This window comes from Mandrillus leucophaeus, unplaced genomic scaffold (genome assembly GCF_000951045.1).
Source record: "Mandrillus leucophaeus isolate KB7577 unplaced genomic scaffold, Mleu.le_1.0 Scaffold18, whole genome shotgun sequence".
NCBI classification, from domain to species: Eukaryota; Metazoa; Chordata; class Mammalia; order Primates; family Cercopithecidae; genus Mandrillus; species Mandrillus leucophaeus.
The window spans coordinates 6083557-6103399 of record NW_012101809.1 but is presented as its reverse complement, the minus strand read 5'-3'; the positions used below and the strand labels follow the sequence as shown (position 1 = coordinate 6103399).

The 19843-nt window shown below is 38.8% G+C and overlaps 1 protein-coding gene across 1 annotated transcript in view; it reads right to left on the bottom strand.

The window, feature by feature from the left end:
* The window catches only part of CFAP58 (cilia and flagella associated protein 58), a 106402-nt gene that overhangs the window by 5817 nt on the left and 80742 nt on the right, over positions 1 to 19843 (bottom strand). Inside the window, exons 16-17 of the mRNA XM_011977520.1 lie at positions 4418 to 4537; positions 2042 to 2175 (exon numbers count right to left, since the gene is read on the bottom strand). Of these exons, the coding sequence (XP_011832910.1) occupies positions 2042 to 2175; positions 4418 to 4537 (254 nt within the window). The remainder of the gene's footprint in view (positions 1 to 2041; positions 2176 to 4417; positions 4538 to 19843) is intronic.

The following is a 19843-nucleotide window of genomic DNA, read 5'->3' as shown; positions in this document are numbered from 1 at the left end:
TTCTATTCTATTAATTTATATTTCTTTTTATTGTTATTTATTAATAAATAAATCTATTAATACTTTTATATTTAAAATTTTTAAATTATGCTTTACTAAGAGTTACAAACTGACAGTGGTATCTGCATATAATTTATAAATTAAAATACATTGCAGGTAAATCTAAAACTATTCTGAAATTTAAAAATTATTTTAAAGATATATGCATATACATACTGCAAGTTCAAAAATGTTTTACTGGGAGGGCTCAGTGGCTCATGCCTCTAATCCCAGTACTTTGGGAGGCCATGGCCAGCAGATCACTTGGGACCAGGAGTCCAAGACCAGCCTGGCCAACATGACAAAACCCTGTCTCTACTAAAAACAGAAAAAAAAATTAGCCGGGCATGTTGGCGCACACTTGTCATCCCAGTTACTTGGAAGGCTGAGACATGAGAATGACTTGAACTCCGGAGTCAGAGTGAGCCAAGATGGTGCTACTGCACTCCAGCCTGGGTGACACAGTAAGATTCTGTCTCAAAAAAAGTTTTACTGATAAGGGTGTACAATCAAAGAGCTTGAAGACCACTGAGTTAGACACCTGCCTCATGTGGAAATTAACCGTGTTGACATTTTATGAGCACAATCTTGACATCCTAAAAGAAAAATACAGTGTTTCCACTCCAGCATTCATTTAATTTACATTGTTAATATTAGTGGTTCTGAAGCTTCACTGTGCATGAAAATCACCTGGGGAGCCTATTAAATTGCAGGTTTCCAGAGTCTGCTGAATCCAAGTATCTGGAAATATGGCCTGGGAACCTGCATGTTTAATAAATCTCACTAGGGATTCTGAGTCAGACAGATAGTTGGTAGACCTACACATTAAGATGGACTTATTTAAATTATAGCAGTATTTTCCTCTACTATGGAACTGGCACCTAAATGTGGAACAGGGGAGTATTCTGATTTACAAGAAGGGCAGACTTTTACTGGCAAATGAATTTGCATCCAGTTACTTTATATAACTTTGCTACTAACGAATCTTAGGCAAATGCACTCAAGCCATATTTCACCATGTCCCTGAAATGTCCATGTGGATAAATACCAAGCATGACTTTCAGCCCATAACGTGTCACTGCCAAATTAACTGGATGATTTTGGCAATGTCACACAGCCAAACCAAGTTTCAAAACTAGTTCATTTCAAACCCAATTCATTTGGGCCCCTATTCTCACCCTGGGATCAGGCAGATATACTAACAATGTGAAGAGAACTTTTGTTTTTCAACATGGGAGCATCCTGAAACCCAAAATGTTCACCTCACCTCTACATTATCATCTCCTAGAGGAAGAGGTCACATCAACCCCCCACAGCAGATGCTGAAGTCAGTCACTAGACACAGAAGATGGTTCAGAGATAATAACTATCTAAAAACCTAGGCAGGCATGGCTCACCCTGTAATCTCAACATTTTGGGAGGCTAAGGCAGGAAGATTGTTTGAGGCCAGGAGGTCAAGACCAGCCTGGGCAACATAGCAAGACCCTATCACTAAAAAAAAAAAAAAAAAAAAAAAAAAAATCAAAAAAAAAATAAAAACATAGGTGAACTACTAGCAGTTATAGTGGTACAGGGGCATCATTAGAAAGAACAGCTTTATGAAGCTCCGGTCCCTTAGCAAAAGCACATGTGGTTTTAAATGTGAATATGCTGTTCAAGGCTGATTTTGAACCTCATTTGCAAACATAGTTATGACATTATTATCTCCAAACCATAGACTAGTGTGGGGGGAAAAGTCGTATTACATTTTCTCTGCTCCATGGTAGATCCACCAATGAACTGATATTAATGAATCCCTGTTAGAATCCCAAGGAGAGGACTCAGTATCAGATGAGTCACTGATCTTGCTCTGATACAAACTTAGTTAGTGACCGGTAGAACGTCATTTGTTTGCCCTGCGACTTAGTTTACCCCAGTGAAACTTGCAAGTCTGTGACTGTTCACCAAATATTTTCTTATGTGCAGATAATAGGCACAAATAGGACGTTTGACTAATTCTTACTTTTGAAGTTGTTCTTTACGTTTCTGAGCGAGGTATTTCTTCTTTAAATTCTGGAGCTCATTGGTAAGTTTCTCTACCTCATATTTATATTCTTGGCTCTGTACTTCATACATATTCAGTTCTGAAGACAAAACCTAACATGACAAATAAAGTGGCGTTAACAAAAGATACAATATCCTTTTCTGAGAAATCTTTTAATCTGCTACCATTTACCGCAGTGGAGCTAGAGGTGCGAAACAATGCCCAAGCATCACAATTAATCTGCATGCTTCCACCTGCTCAGGGTCCACGTCTGAGTAGAAACCTGGCTGAGGGCTGAAGATGCATCATCTGGTTGCAACTTTAAATAAAATATCATTCCCCCACTTAAAAGAAGAACTATTAGACAACATTCGAACAGGCTCACAGATGAATAGTCTAATGTGCTTCAAGGAATATCATGAATAGAGACAGATAAACTCCCAGACACAGAATCTAAAATTGCTTTTAAAACCTTAAAAAAAAGAGAAAATATTCAAGAAAAACATCACTAGAGAGTGTGATTCATCTGAGGATTATGAAAAAAATTATTCTGAAATCATCCTGCCATCACTGCTAACTAAGCATTCAATGTATGTGTTTTCAGGGTTGTGATGCTGCTGAATGCCTATCCCCTCTTTACTGTGTTCTTCGGGACCCTTCAAAGCCTGACTACCTGCTTCCTTCCGTTGCTGTGTTCAGTAGCTGCTGCGGGTCTTGGGCTGGACAAGAGGAGTGGGGATTCACTCATCTGCATAGCACACAGCACGTGCCAAAGCTGGGGTGTGCTCCCCACCAAAACCAAAAAGAGAAAAGGAAGGCTATAGTTCTAACAGGCATGCAATAGGCTGGATTTATTTTTCTTCTTGTTTGCTATTTTAAAGATTTGCATAAAAGGGAGATCTTAGCCTTCTTGGTGTTCATCTGCTTCTGAGCTCTTTCTTCTTCACTGCTGTGAAAATGATTCTGACTATGTTATCATGGGCTAAAGAATGTAATTTTCATGCTGGGGAAAAAAAAAAAAGCCTGTCTCAATAGTTAAACTCTTAGAAACAAAAACCCTGCTTCTGAACAATGAATGTGGAATTTCCTAAAAGAGTAGGTAAGTATCAAGGACAAACTGGCAGCCATGCTCAGTACCACCCACCTCTAAACCTCTTCACGAGGGGTCACATTTCATTTGAGCGAAAAATCTGGATTTCCTGAGATAAAGGGTTAAATTCACAAAAGGCTCCTGTGAGCTTTTGAAGGCAACCCGGAGCTCTGAGTGAATAAGATAGCTCTGTGCTTTTCTAATCTATATCTACCTCTGAGAAAACCGGAAAATAATTTGTTTTCTTTAAAATATTCAATTTTTTAAAGGAACAAAATAATCAAAAGATTATGTCTTATGCAAAACTTAAATTATGTCTCAGGATATTCATGTGAAATGAACATTCAGAGTGACAAATTGAAAATTAATGCTCTAATTAGACTTGTTTCATTTGCCCTTTTAAAATAAAAGGATGCAGTTTTACAATGTCCTGTTTTTGAAGGGGTTAGGGCTATACTAGTAGGGTGGCATATATTTTACCCCAGGCAGAAAGTCAACGATTATTACCCTCATTGGGCAGGAAGTGCCAGAATTCAACTGGCACATGCTTCATCCTGTGGCTGCGTGTAAAACTTCCCCGACACACCAAGAATATCTAAGTACTCACTTAGGAGGTGAAGCTCAAAATACAGTGTGAACATGCACAATTTTTGAGAAAACTTTACAAAGGCACATATAAAAGTAAAACACTCCATATCTCTGCAACTGAGGGTCTTACGTGACTTAGAAGGGAATCACATTGTCAAAAAATCTTGCCTGATTTTATTTCCCTTTCATGGTTACATATTTGAGAGCTGGTCAGGAAGCAAGGCCCTCAGGGCCGGGCAGTCGCTGGACTTCTATGTATGTTTATTTCAGACGGGATGGAATACCAGAGACCCACCGTGGCACGGCAGTCTGCTTCAGTTGGGCAATAGTGTTAAAATATTTCCTTTGCTCATCCCTGCCCTTCAAGTACTCTAACAAGTCATCTTGAGATCATCCATACAAACCCTGTCCCCTACATTTCCATTTCGTAGTCATCATCTTTTCGTCTCCTGCTTACCTGCCTCTTTCTGGAAATGGAGAATGGTGCTAATAGTCCAGGAAGAGAGGGGTAGCTCTGAGGTCAGCTGGCTCATCCTAGACTAGAGCTCTAAGAAAGCTGACCTCAGAGGATCGTGGCATTGAGAGACTGGTTCATTGTGTGGAGGCAGTGGATTGTCCAGGTGTGCTCCCCAGTGTGGCTGCCCTGGGGCCAGGAAGGAACAGGGGCTACCACTCACTTTGAGCTGCTGCTTCTTGTCATGCAGCGTGCGTCGGTAGAGCTTCAGCTGTTCCGCAGCCTCAGGTCCAGGCTGGCGGGCCAAGACGTACTTTAGTTCCATGTAGAGTTTCTCCTTTTCCTAGTAGAGAGCAGAACCAGGAGCAGAGATAAACGGCCCCGTCAAAACAGGGAAAATGCCTTTCACTGCACGGCCAGCACAATGTGGGAGTGGCCCAAGCTACTTCACAGCTGCACAGTGATCACATTCACTCACAGATTCATTCAGTCATGCATTGAAACAATCCTTATGTAAGAAGGGCTGGGAATGTGCCCAACCTTTGGATACAAGTAATAAGACAATGAGTAAGAGAAAGTTCCTCTCTACCTGAACATAAGATCACAAGGACTGGGAGACAAGGGCAAGGATAGAAGATCTTGCCAGGAAAAGGAGGCAGTGACTGACTCTGGTTGGAGGAGTTGGTTGGAGGAAGGAAGTAAAAAAGAGAATTTTTCAAGAAATATAATAGCCTGGTGCAGTGACTCATGCCTGTGATTCCAGCACTTTGGGAGGCCGAGGCAGCAGGGTCACTTGAGGCCAGGAGTTCAAGACCAACATGGGCAACATAGTGAGACCACGGCTCTATTTAAAAAAAAAAAAAAAAAAAAAAAACAAAGAAAGAAATAAAAGAAAAATACAAAAATTAGCCGGACATTTTGGTGCATGCCTATAGTCCCGGCTACTTAGGAGGCTGAGGTGAGAAGATCATTTGAGCCCAGGAAATCGAGGGAGCAATGAGCTATGCACCACTGCACTCCAGGCCCCATCTATAAAAAAGAAAAGAAAAGAAATATGATGGCATGAGAAGAAAAGAAATCTGAAAATGGTTTGAGCGAAGAGGTAAATATCCAGGGAAACTCAGGTATGCATATTGGTAGATCTAAAAGAAAGGATTTTCTAGAAACCCTAAGCAAATGATAATTCTGTAACTTTATTTAAACAATAAACAATGTGAAATCCCCATTTGAATCCTAGAGTTTAATTGCTTGTAAAGTGTTTTCAGATCCTTGAACTAAAGAAATTACATACAAGCAAAGATTTATTTCTAAAGCATCTCAATTCTAGATTTCCATATCACTAAACTGCAATAATTTGAATAAACATTGATAAAGTCTAGTGTGTCTACTCATTAGTCTCTGTACACATTTATTTCCTTAAGATAATTGTGGTAAGCACAAGCCCACTCATTAAATGAAACATTCAGTCAAATGGATATTAATTTTTACCTATAGCTAAGTATTCCTAGTATTGTTATCAAATAATCTGTTTTTAGCAGAGAATATAAAAGTCATAAAAAATTAGGTGAAAGAAAAATCATTAACTAATTATTGTTAGCATTTGTTTTGGTTTTTCCTTTTCCCTGGCCAAATTATTGAAACTTCATTACAAAAATATAGCTCTACTTATAGAAGAGTGTATGCAACTTAAAAAGTATTTGGATGGAATAAGCTCCGGGAAAAACATATGAAAACGATACTCACCATTTAAGAAATAATTCCACAAATGACAAGGAAATCCAAAAGCCCGTGCAAAAGAAGAGAACTTGAACAAATCGAATTACAAAGTGATGATTTTTCCCTTGCTGTACAACACCTCTTGTCGCACCTTACAATATAATCTTCACAGTAAATGGATGTAGCAGGCAATGAGAAAGATATCAGGAGGTGAGTTTATTTTCTATAGACACTTAACACCTGCTCTGTTGGGAAAATAACACTTCTGACAAAGCTTCAAGATTCAATTTGGAGAGGGTAATACATATGTGGAGAAGCCCATGAAACAGTTTTGTCCATTTCTTTCAGCTCACCTTTCTCTATACCAGAGTACGGATAGACTTGCAAAGGAAAGAACCTCACAATGACAGAGAGAAAGCAGTCTGGTTTGGGATATAATAACGTCTTAAACTGAAAAGATCATCTTACTCCAAGCATCTTGAAATGTTTCACAGGTGTAATTCTCTTCAATTATTCTTGGTAGGTTGAGAGGAGAGAAACACAGAAAAGAAAGTTTGAAAGAAACAAAATATTGTCACCTCACCACATAGGTGAGGATCTCAGCATCAGCAGGAATTAATGGTGCCTCCAAAGTCCATTGGCAAGTCAAAAAGCTAGTGATGGTACACCCCAAGAATCACCTTTCCTGTGCAAAACTTCCCCTGGGGCTCAAGGACATGGTATCACCCTGAAAATATTTGGGCAAAATTGAGCTACAAAATTCCAACTACATGATATCATGGATAGAAGAATCAAGCCAGAAGGTAGAATCAGGTCCAAAGCCACATTAGAAAGTAATGATGGTAAGAGCATGACTCACCTCCTCCATCTCCCCGTCTACAACATCTAAATAAGCCCTGCCATGTCCTCTAATAGAAAGCACAGTCTTCTGACACAGAGTGAATGATATTGTCATTTATCCGGTCTTCTTCATCACTTCCAGTATTTTTTTTCTTTACTTTTTGTTCTTTTTTTTTGAGACAGGGTCTCACTCTGTCACCCAGGCTGGAGTACAGTGGTGCAATCACAGCTCACTGCAGCCTCGACCTCCTGGACTCAAGCAATCCTCTCACCTCAGCCTCCCTAGTAACTGGGACTACAGGCATGCACCACCATGCTTGGCTAATTTTTGTACTTTATGTAGAGGCGGGGTCTTGTTATGTTGCCCAGGCTCATCTCCAACTCCTGGGCTCATTTTATCCACTCACCTCAGCCTCCCAAAGTGCTGTGATTACAGGTATGAGCCACCACACCCAGCCTAGTATTTCTTTCTAGGCTGTAACCTTAATTGAAATGGATTTATTCTAAAGAATAGCTGAGCAACTGAACAGTGAGGGCCCACAAGTATGGAGAAAAGTGAAGAAACTGAATTACCACTAAAACTGTCTGGGTAGTCAAGTCAAAAAGTTCTGAGAATTAAATAACTCAGGGCAAGTGAGCCCTTTGTGTTCATGGTGGATAGAAGAAATAACAAATGAAACTTCAGAGACTAAGATAGTGGAATACATGAAGAGCAGAGGCAAAGGGAATGGGGGCAGTGGTTGGAATGCGTATTGCCCAGCTTCACCACGTGTGAATTTTGGTCAATGCTTACAGTGGAAAACCTGTCTGATAAAGCAAAGTCTGGTCAGCATTAACATTCTAGCCTTGTGTATCATACAGATTCATATTTTGGGAGAACATGCTAGTAATTTGGATAAATATGAAATGCTTGATGGATTGAAGGTCTTAAGCACAATTGTCTTCCAATTTATTTCTCTCGTAACCCTCTACAAGGGCCAACCAAGCTCTTCAAACATTGTGCAATGGTGTGTATAATAACCCCATTTAGAGACAAAGCGTGCAATTCTATTATAAAGAGAATCTATCTTATGCAACAGAGACTCATTAGCTGTCCAATGTATATTTTCTCCATAAGCCAGCAGTGGCAGAACCAGCTGCCTTATAATACATATCCTGTCCTTCTTCATTAAGCCACATCCATTTCTCCTTAAATCTAGTAGATTAATTTATCACTTAGTTAGAAGCACCGTATGTCAATGAAACATCATAAGAAAATCATAAAGAGTATATTATTTCCCCACCAATAAGAGATTGCATCTTCAGGTTGGCATTTCTTTTATTCAGAGTTTGCTGGTGATGCACAGCAATAGTACTTTGTAGCATGCCTCACTATTTATTTTATAAACAACTATACTGGAATCAAGTTCAACTACTAATACCAAAAGAGTAGCTCTCTCTTTGGCTAAGCATGTCTTGAGAGCACTAACCATACTATGTCTATCCTTGAAATGATAGTCTCTTCCTAGATAACCTGTTCTCTCCATTGGACAGGCCATCAGATCTGATTATGAATTCTTTTGCTGTGAAGAATCTGCCAAGTTATGCTGCGTAACTGTACATCTCATTGTCAATATCAGCTGAGTATAGTAGTAAGAAATTAATTATGGTATTAGCTTCCAATAATGTTGTTATTACATGGTGGCAGTCTGTAACCTCACAACGGAAATTCCAGACATATTCTGAACAGCCTATGCAAATAAGAGTCAGTGCTCTTCGAGGTACAATTCAGAAGGAGAAATTGAGTTGCTCACAGAACTCCTTTTCCCATCAAGCTAAGGTTTTATAGTCACTGTCTGTTTATATCTTCAGCTGAAAACAGAACGTAGTTCAAATTCAGTGTGCACCTCAGCACCCCTTCTTCCTCAGCTTGCCTACTTGAAGCAATAATTGACTGAGAGGAACTAATTTATTCCATTTTCACCTGAATCTGTATTTGGCAAATGCCAGTGCATTGATTCTGCTCACCCTGGAGTCATCAATTTGCTTGGGTGAGACTTGGGAATAATCACCTCAGTCTGTGAACAAGCTGACTCAAGTGTAACAGGCCACTTTCCTCCAGACCAAAGACATATGCTTATCTACACCTACCAGGGCAAAAGCTACCCACTCAGATGCTTGAGTGCCAAGAACTCCAAGGAAAGAAATACCATCTTGCCTTCACTCCAGCCTTACCCAGTGGGTTCAAGATAATGTTGATTTTTTTTTTATTCAATAACCACTACTTCTGAGAGAAGCTACTTCGCAGAATATACAGAAAACCTCTTTTTCAAAATGTCAACAGACATCATGTTACTACCAACAGTATTTTATCTTTATAAACCCATTATCTCTCTCCAACTGAATTTTGAGCCTTTAAGGCCAGAACCATGGTGGATCTCTCTCTATATAACTCACACCTACTGTTGTGCTCTCCTCGTTCTATTGAGGAAGCTCAATAATTTCACTGATTGCAATTACACGGTCAGCAAACTATACCCACAGTATTTTACCAATATACATCAATACAGGTACAGATATATTTGTGTTGAGAACTTTTACTTGAATTAAACCATTTGATAACATCTTCCAGTTAGCAGAGCTTGCATAATTCACTTTACTGAGCTGGTGCTATGAGTTCCATCACATTGAGCAATATTTATTTATTATGTATGTTGTGTATAACTCAGAAAATCACTTGAGATGCAACCTTGCCTTGATCTCTTAAATGTTTATAGAGGTTTTCTGATAGTTCAAGTAGTTTCAAACATTTTCTTAAATTCCTAAGACTTGCAAATGTATTCAAATTAATTGGCTCTGAAAAGACTACTTGTATGTGCATGTACATAGTGATACACATAAATATAAAAATGTAAGCATAACTTTTTTTTTTGAAATGGAGTCTCACTCTGTCGCCTAGCCTGGAGTACAATGGCACGATCTTGGCTCACTGCAACCTCCGCCTCGCGGGTTCAAGAGATTATGCTGCCTCAGCCTCCTGAGTAGCTGGGATTACAGGTGCACGCCACCATGCCCGGCTAATTTTTGTATTTTCAGTAGAGATGGGGTTTCACCACATTGGTCAGGCTGGTTTCGAACTCCTGACCTTGTGATCTGCCCTCCTCAGCCTCCTAAAGTGCTGGGATTACAGGCATGAGCTACTACATTCAGCCGTAAGCAAAACTCTTAAACTACATTCCTGAACTAAATAATGTGTTGACTTTTTAAACAGCCTCCTTGAACACAGAAATCCTAATTGCACACATAACTCTTTTCCAGAATTGAAAAAAAAATGCAATACTTTTTTGCCTCTTTGCTTGGTTTCAGTCCTTTTTCCATCCCCCAACTACCATCCATAATTCTTAACAGAAGACAAAAGCTACATTTAAAATTCTAAGCAAAATTACTTCCCTCTGTATATAAAAGCAACTCTAGAACACTGCCTAATTTATCTGGAAATGCCTGTTTTCATTAGCAGAAAAATAAATTAGAAACTCTGTAAACATATTACATTTCTATCTAGCTTTAGAAAAGAAAAAATAATGCCTAATACCTTGGGACTTTCTTGTTTATTGGCTTTATAACGAAGATGTCAGCTAAACTGAACTCTGGGCCCATCTTGTTTATGATGTCATGAAGTAGTAAAGCCCCCTGGAGAGGATAGGAAATGCTGGCATTTGGTGATGAAACAGAATTACATAGCCGAGTTCCTTATGAGCAGGGAACTAGTTGGTTACACAGTGGTTCTTGGCTTTAGCTGTAGATGAGTAAGTGTTTTATGAGGCATATGAGAAATTTGCATGCGCTAACCTTCACCATTTTTGTAACAATAGGAAAAATGCTTCTGGTGCTTTCTGATGTAAGCAACACAAGCTTTCTTGAAAGCTCTTTTTGCAAGGGACTTTATTTCCAAAATGTAAATATATGTATGTAAAATCCAGTACAAAGTATGTAATGCTCTAGGCTAGCCTGAACATTGTTACCAAGGCTGTTTGCTTGCTTTAACTTTGCACCTTACCGAGCAATTTAATGCATGCAAAGAATTTGCACGTATTAAAAATCATGACAGTGTTGACTTTTCTTAAAGCCAGTAATCAAACACGTCCAGAGAAATTCAAGTCAACTAAGTATTTGTTTAGCGACAACTCTATGTGCATGACTGTCCTAGGTTCACACAGAGATCAGTAAGGTTGGCCGGGTGCGGTGGCTCATGCCTGTAATCCCAGCACTTTGGAAGGCTGAGGCAGGCAGATCACTTGAGATTAGGAGTTTGTGACCAGCCTGGCCAACATGGCAAAATCTCATCTCTACAAAAAATACAAAAATTAGCTGGGCATGGTGGCAGGCACCTGTAATCCCAGGTGGGAGTCTGAGGCAGGAGAATCACTTGAACCCGGGAGGTGGAGGTTACAGTGAGCCAAGATTGCTCCACTGCACTCCAGCCTGAGTGACAGAATGAGACTCTGTCCACTCCCCACCAAAAAATAATCAGTAAGGTCTAGAGTTTAGTATCCAGTTATGGAAAAACAAATAACTAAGTCATTATAAAACAAATTAGAGTCATGCCATGTTCCCAAAGAGGTGCTAGGAGTACTATGCATGTGTAGGTAAGTTCGAAAGTGGAGATGATATCAGTTTGGTGGGCCACAGAAAGGGAAATATTTCAGATGCATCTTGGTGGGAGAAGAAGTAGCAGTAATATTTGTATTTGTGGATCTGAAAAGGTCTTCACTATCAGAGGACATATTTAATAGATAAAGCCACTTGAAGTTAATCCATTTTAAATAGTATTCATTGTCTCCATAATGATTAAATTTCTAAAACTTATCTGAATACCACGGAGAAATTTGTTTGGGGGAATTTGCTAGTTATTGATGTACATCTGTTAAGCAGATGACAGACATAAGTCCTCATTCCCTAGAAACCTTTTCTGATTACATTTTGCCTCCTCTCCTTTGGTTTTGCTGGTTGTAAATGTTTGGACTGGAGAGGGCTCAATCCTTGAAGCTGGATCATTGGATTCAAATCATTACCTGGCTAGAATAGGGAGTATGAATTACAAGGATTCAAGGATGGGTATCAGATTACCGGGAAAAAAGGAAAGGATTCCTGTCCCAACCAAATCACATTCACGTGGATATTTTTTTAAATTCAACTTAACTGGCTATTCCAAAGGATTTTTTTTTCCTATTCTTAGTGAATAGAGCCCTTCAGATGCAAAACAGAATTGTGTTTTCTATGTTTTGGTAAAAGGAGCTAAACAAGGACCTATAGATACATGCTAGAGCGGTCTCCTCTGGAGAAGTTAGCGTGAGTAGATGGTAAATGTCTAAAGGGGAAGAAGAGGAGTTGTTTGAAATAGTAAATCAGTAAGTCACTTCCAAATTTAAAGAAAATTGGAGTTGAAGAGTAAGTAGGTTTCTAATTGGCTTTTGCTATTTTTCTTTGAAAATATGTTGTTGTTGTTGTTGTTGTTGTTGTTGTTGAGACAGAGTCTCGCTCTGCTATCCAGGCTGGACTGCAGTGGCACAATCACAACTCATTGTAGCCCTGACCTCCTGGGCTCAAGCAGTCCTCCTACCTCAGCCTCCCAAAATGAAATGAAATAAAATGGTGTCCAATTTTCAAAACAAATGATAAAAGTTTCAGTGAGATTTTTTTCCTTGAAACACTGATCTAATACTCATAGGTTTTTTTGTCTTATAGTTAACAAAATTTACATTTTAATTGTAATAATGTGCTACTATTAGAACAAACAAATAACCAGTAAACCCCAATTAAAATGACTGGTGTTTTTTGACGTAACTGACAACATTATGTTACAGTATAGTTTGACTTCATATATCTGACTACTATAGTGCACATTTTCTTAAATTTTTATTATGTAACAATCATACTAAAGAATATACATAGCATATACAGCTATAAAGCATGATAATAAATGCTCAGGGTAAACCCATCACCCAACTTATGAAATAGAATATTCTCATTACCAGGAAGCTACTGTGTACTCCCTTCTCCAACCCACCCCTGTGCTTATAACCATCATCCAAGGTAAGCACCGTTCTGAAACCCATTATCATAATTGCCTTGATTTTTCCATATAGTTTTATCACATATCTGTTACTTAGTTTTGCTTTGAGCTTTATAAAAATATATCTGAGTGTATCTAGTTTTCTTTGGCTTGCTTGTTTTCCTCAATAATATGGTTCTAAGATTTATTGAACCATAAATCTTATGGTTATTGTGTGTTTCTGTTCATGTAGTTGGTTTGATATTCCACTGGGTAAGAATTCCACAATCTCTGCATTCACCTGTCAGTTGGTATTTGGGTTGTTTCCAGGGTTTTGTTTCTATAAACATTCTTCTGCATGTTCCCAAGTTCACAAGTCCAAGTCTTTCTAGGATATAGACCTATGAGTGGAAGTGCTGCATCTTAAAGCTATATGAACATTCAACTCTATAAGGTAATAGAAAATTATTTTCCAAAGTGCTTTATAAAAATTCCCATTGATTTGTATACTTGCCATTGCTGAGTGTTGTCAGGCATTCCTAAGCAAAGGACCCAGTTAAGCCATACCCAGACTCCCGACCTACTGAAGTTACGAGATAACGTGTGTTGTTTTAAGCTGTGAAATTCATGGTCATTTGTAGTGGAGCAACAGATAACTAATACAGACATGTTAACTTTTGTCCTTCTAGAAACAGTAAAATGGCATCTCAATGTTATCATATGTCCCATCAAATGTTCCATTTCCCTCCTTATAAAATAAGATTATTTTCTTCCCAAGTTTATTCATTTGTGTTTCCTCCTCTGAAAAATGCCTGTTCACATACAGTTTTTTTTTAACTGATTTGTAATTATTTATATATTCTGGATATAGAAAGATATATAAAGTTTGTGCTTTTCTTTATAATTTCTCTTAGGGAGCAGACATTCTTAATTTTAATGTAGCAAGATTTATACATATTTCTTTTATGGTTAATGGTTGTATTTTATTTAAATACTCTGAACAAGTATTTTTAAAATATTTCTGTTAGCAGTAATATTTAAAAACTTCATTAATTTCTTCCAAATTCCCTCTTAATCCTTTGATATTTAAAACATTCTTTTTTGAAGTGCCTATACTTATACTTGTTCAATTTTCTCTTTTTCCACTAGATCCTAATTTAGATCATTGCCTTTGTACATGATTCCAGCATTTTTCTAATATCATTTTTCTAACATCATGAAGTTGCATTGACTTCATGGTATCTAACATCTTTTGCAAAGTTTAATTTTACAGTTGCCTTGCATCGTATTTGCATTGTACTGTTGGGTATTAATAATGTTAAACAATTCTACTGAAACAGACCAATGATGTCAGGATGGGCAAGGGTTATGATGCTGGGAGGAATGTATGAGTAGGAAATAGTCACATAAATGGCAAGCTTGTCTGTTAATATTTTTATGTTACGACAACCTTTACTTTCCTGCACAATCTCACATTTGGGAGAATTGGACTAAAAATACTGGAAAGAAGTAATAGAAGCAGTAGCAGCAGCTCTCACTTTTAGATCAGGTATTATGAATATGCCAGACATGGTGCTAAGCTCAACATATGTGTTACTTAATAACTCCACACAACAAACCTGTGAGCTGATTGTTGTTATCCCTATTTTCCAGATGAGGAAGTTGAGGCTCAGAAGTGTGACTTGCCCAAATAAAACAACTAGAAGGTGTCAGAGCCAAGATTTGAACTTATATGAAATAGAACTTTTCAATGACTGAGAGAGAAATGGATATATATAATCTCTTTGCTCTTAACCACTATGCATACTACTTATAACAGACGGAGAGTAAGAGAAGAGAACAATACAATCAAAGTCATAAAGGTGAAGAAGTGAGAGCTTAAAAGCATCCAGTAAGTAGTTCGATTTGGCTAGAGCCTGAAGCGTGTGCAAGGGACTCTACACCAGGGACTGCCTTACCAGCCTAGAAAGGAGGTACTACATATGCCTTGATTGACAGGCAGATGAGTTTGTTTTTAATATGATAGGGAGTTGGAAGCTGATACAGTTTAGATATTTGTCCCTGACCCAATCTCACACTGAAATGTAACCCCAATACTGGAGGTAGGTCCTGGTGGGAGGTGCTTGGGTCCTGGTGGTGGATCCCTCATGGCTTGGTGTTGTCCTTGCAAGAGTGAGTACTAGTGAGATCTGGTTGTTTAGGTGTGTGGCACCTTCCCTCCCACTCTCTCTTGTTCCTGCTTTCACTATGTGCAGTGCCTACCCCTGCTTCACCTTCCACCATGAGAAAAAGCTCGCCGCGGCCTCCCCAGAAGCTGAGCAGATGCCAGCGCCATGCTTCCTGGACAGTCTGCAGAACCGTGAGCCACTTAAAATCCTTGTTTATAAATTACCCAGTCTCGGGTATTTCTTCATAGCAATGCAAGAACAGCCTAACACAAAAGCTACTGAGGGCTTCTTGGTGTATAATAGATTATTATTCTAGTAATAAAAATGTTATTCTATTGTATCGTATATACATACACTACTCTAATAAATTATTTCTGTTATAAAACATATATAAAACAGAACATTTCAAAGATTGAGATTAAAATGCACATATGTGTGGAAATTCTCATATTTCTTAGAGCACTCAGTGTTTAAGCGTTCCACTTCAGAGAACTAGCTTAAGATCATAGAGAAGACCTGAATCAGGATAGTGCCTGGGGGGAAAAAAGAGGTTGGAAGCAGATGCAAGAGCATATGGAGATGGAATTACATGATTAGCACGGAATGGAACATGGGTGGGAGGAGTCAGAAATGACTCTGGCATGTCAAGCCTCTGGGAGCCTGGAAAAGCTGCCACACCATGAATGTGCATACTCATGCCAGGGAAGGAGCCGGTTTCAGGCAGAAGATGGTAAGTTCAATTTTAAAGAGTCAACAGGGCATCCTTTTGACAAATAGGTTTTAAGGAATACAAGCCCAGAATGCAGAAGAGTCTATATAAGACATCTTGACTTTATCTACATAACAGTGATAATTGAAGCCTTAATAAAGAATGAAATCCTTGAGGGTGAAAGCAGTAAAAGCAATGTTCAAGAATATGCTCTGGAGAATCGTTAACATCTAGGGAATAGGAGAAATGAAAAAAGGCCAAAAAAGAAGAGAGAAAGAAGAGTCAACAAGGGAGGAGAATTAGCAAACTTCTGAGCCCTAAGAGATGAGAGAGGAGGCAAGTGTGAGTGTGTTTGATGCCATCAAATGTGGTTGAGGCTAAAAAGGACAAGGGTTGAAGTCAGTCTGTTGGAATTGTTAACTCATCTATTTATTTATTTCAGAGACAGGGTCTCACTCTGTTGCCCAGGCTGGAGTGCTGTGGCGCAATCTCGGCTCACTATAACCTCCACCTCCCAGCTTCAAAAGATGTTCCTGCCTCAGCCTCCCAAGTAGCTGGAACTACAGGCGCACACCACTATGCCCGGCTAATATTTCTGTATTTTTGGTAGAGATGGGGTTTTGCCATGCTGGCCAGGCTGATCTTGAACTCCTGACCTCAAATGATCTGCCCACCTCAGCCTCCCAAAGTGCTGGGATTACAGGCATGAGCCACCACGTCTGGCCAGTTTACTCATCTACTTAAACATGAATTTCTTTGACCATTTATTCATCCAATTACCTATCCACAAAACATGTGCTGATGGACAGACACATCAGGCACAATGCTACTCTGGCATTATCATCGCTGGTATCATGGCTGTTCTCATAGTCACCAGTTATCATTTATTAACCAACTATTATATGCCAGTCACTTTTCATAAATTATATCTGATCCTTATAATAAGTCTATAAATCAGTAAGTATCTTCATTTTACAGATGAGGAAACAAGTAACTTGACCAAAGTCACAAGTCCTAGAGCTGTATAGAAGACTCAATTCCAAAAGACCATGCTCCTTCCTAGAGACAGTGTGGTTCTCAAGGAATTTAGAGTCTAATGGGAGAGGCAGAGAAGTGACTCAACAGGATGTTGTGATAAGAGCAATTCTTGACAGTTACAGGTGACATCACAAAAATCAGAGAAGGGACACTTCTAAAAAGAAAAGTCCCCTGGGATTTCATCACCAATAAAGATCTATCACTTCCCAAATGCTTGGAGGCTTCATCTCCAAAGGTCGCCTGGCTGAATCCATGAGTTTCTCTCCCTGACTCCCTCTCTCTCTCTCTCTCTCTCTCTCTCTCTCATCCCTGCTTCTTGGTGATTTGCTCAAGGGTGAGATGAACCAGGCTGCAAGAATGTTGGGATTCCACAGATAGATAACCTAATGGCATGTGCCATTCGAACCCACGGTCTGTGGTCCTAAAAGGGCTCATTCCTCAGACCTTGTATAAACTGGCTAGCTTAGAAGGAGACCTGAGGCCTCCTACACTTTGCTCACTGAAGCCTGGGATCAAGAGTCAGCCTAGACAATGAATTCTCAGCTTCCTCTCAACAACATGCCACTGAGGTAGGAAACACAAGAGAAGTTCTAGAACCATAAATAATTATGCCTATACTATAAATAATCCCCTGGGGATTAATAAGAGAAGGCAGAAGGAATCCAGTTACTCATAAAATAGTAATTATAATAATAGCTAACATTTTATTTAGCACATACGACAAGCTCTGAACACCATTTTATAGACGTTATCCATGTGTTCCTCATACATCAATTCCATTTCACAGATAAGGAAACAGAGGCGGAGTGAGGCTAAGTAATTTGCCCAGGATCACACACTTAAAATTGCAGAGTTAGGATTCCTACCCAGGCCAGTGTGACTCCAAGCCTAGACCCGCACACTCTTGGCTTCTTCAAATAATTTGCAAAGCAAAGTATTTGAAGTTACCTGCCAAACCAGAGGGACAGCCAACGAAGTGAGGGTTCCGGAGAGAATGGAGCAGCAGTGTAACTGTACATTGACAATGACAGCTGCATAAGGAAAGGATCTTAAGCAAGCAACTTGTTAAAATATGTAATGTAGCAATGAAAGGCCACTCAGCAAAATCTTGCTTACTTGGAACATTCTTTGGAAGGGTGCGCTGAATTAAAATTTGAAAACAAGAAATATTCTGATGGAATTAAATACTCAAGTTGAAATAACCCCAAGTAATTTGAACTTTGTGATGAAATCCTAAAAAGCCTCCAAGCAATAGCTGGATCATGACATCATGGGATGGGCTCAGAGCAGAGAGGGCTCCATCCTGGCTCTGCACCTCTTCATGTTCCCTATATGCCATCACACAAAATCACTGTCACTCCCTGATCCGAACAGGTTCTCCTGAGGCTTCCTGCCTTGGTACTGGCCACTTATTTTTGCAGAATGCCCTTCCCCTATTTCCACCTCCACCCCTTGGCAAACACATTCCCATACTTCAAGACCCTGATGATCAAAGTAACTTCTCTTGGGAGGTCTTTCCAATTTCTTCAAATTAATTGTATCTTGCCTGTAATGCTAGTGCTCTGGGTGGCTAAGGTGGGAGGATCTCTTAAGGGCAGGAATTCAAGACCAGTCTGGACAACATAGCAAAATTCTACAAAAAAATTAAAAATTAGGCACATGCTGTGTCACATGCCTATAATTGTAGCTACTCAGGAGGCTGAGGCAGGTGGATGACTTGAGCCTAGAAGTTTGGGGCTGCAGTGAGCTATGATTTTACCACTGCACTCTAACCTGAGTGATGGAATGAGACCCTGTCTCAAAAAAAAAAAAAAAAAAAAATTAACTGCATCTTTAGTGTTAAAGTTAGGTTTTTTTAACCTTGGGTTGATTTAGTCATATTCTTCATTGGTTTAGGCAAAGCCATCTTCAACCTTATAGCATAAATAACACTACAAGAAACATCCTCATCACAGATATATTGTCATAAAATTCTGATTTATTTTCTCGGGATTAATTCTTAAAGTAGAATTTCTGAGTCAGAGTTTTTATATTATAAAGCCTCTAATACATACTACCATATTCTCTTCTAGAAAGTTTACATCCATTCAAACTCTACCTGCAATATATAAAAGTGCCTACTGGCTGGGCGTGGTGGCTCACGCCTGTAATCCCAACAGTTTTGGAGGCCGAAGCAGACAGATCACAAGGTCAGGAGATCGAGACCATCCTGGCCAACGTGGTGAAACCCCGTCTCTACTAAATATACAAAAAATAGCTGGGCATTGTAGTATGTGCCTGTAGTCCTAGCTACTCAGGAGGCTGAGGCAGGAGAATTGTTTGAACCTGTGAAGTGGAGATTGTAGTGAGCCAAGATCACACCATGGTACTCTAGCCTGGTGACAGAGTGAGACTCCATCTCAAAAAAAAAAAAAAAAAAAATAGTGCCTATTACACCCACATTTTAACACTGAATATCATCATTATTTTCTTGTCTTTGCTGGTCTGATAGGCCAAAAGGAAATATAATTATTCTTTTAATTTTCACTCTTTTGATTACTAATAAGGTTACCTTATTTTCACGTGTTCACTACTGATTCATATTTCTTCCTTTGTGAACTGTTTGCTTATTATCTCTACCAATTTATTCACTGATACCTTCTTCAAATTGATTTGTAAAAACTCTTTATATATTAAGGATAGTGAACTTTCTCTGCCATATTTGTTACAAATGTTTTTCCTAGTTTTTTCCTTCTACTTTTGAAATGCTTTTTACTATCCTCATAACGTTTTAAACTTTTTATGTAGACAAAGCTATCACTCTTTTCCTTTATGATTTCTGCCTTTGGTATTACACTTCCTCTACTTCTAGATACATATCCTAGAGAGATGCTCATGTATGTGTATAGGAAACTTATACACGAATGCCCCTGAAATACTTTTGCAATAGTGAAAATTTGAAAGAAAAAAACCTAAATGTTCATCATCTTTTTAAAAACGGCTATAGAATAGATACACAATGGAATTATTTTTATCTTTGATGTGTATCAAGGATAGGTCTCAAAAATACAGCATTGAGTGTAGAAAGAAGAAGAAAATGAATAATAATGCATTCAGTATGATACCATGTGTGTAAATGTAAAACGTACCAAGTAATTTTAAACATTG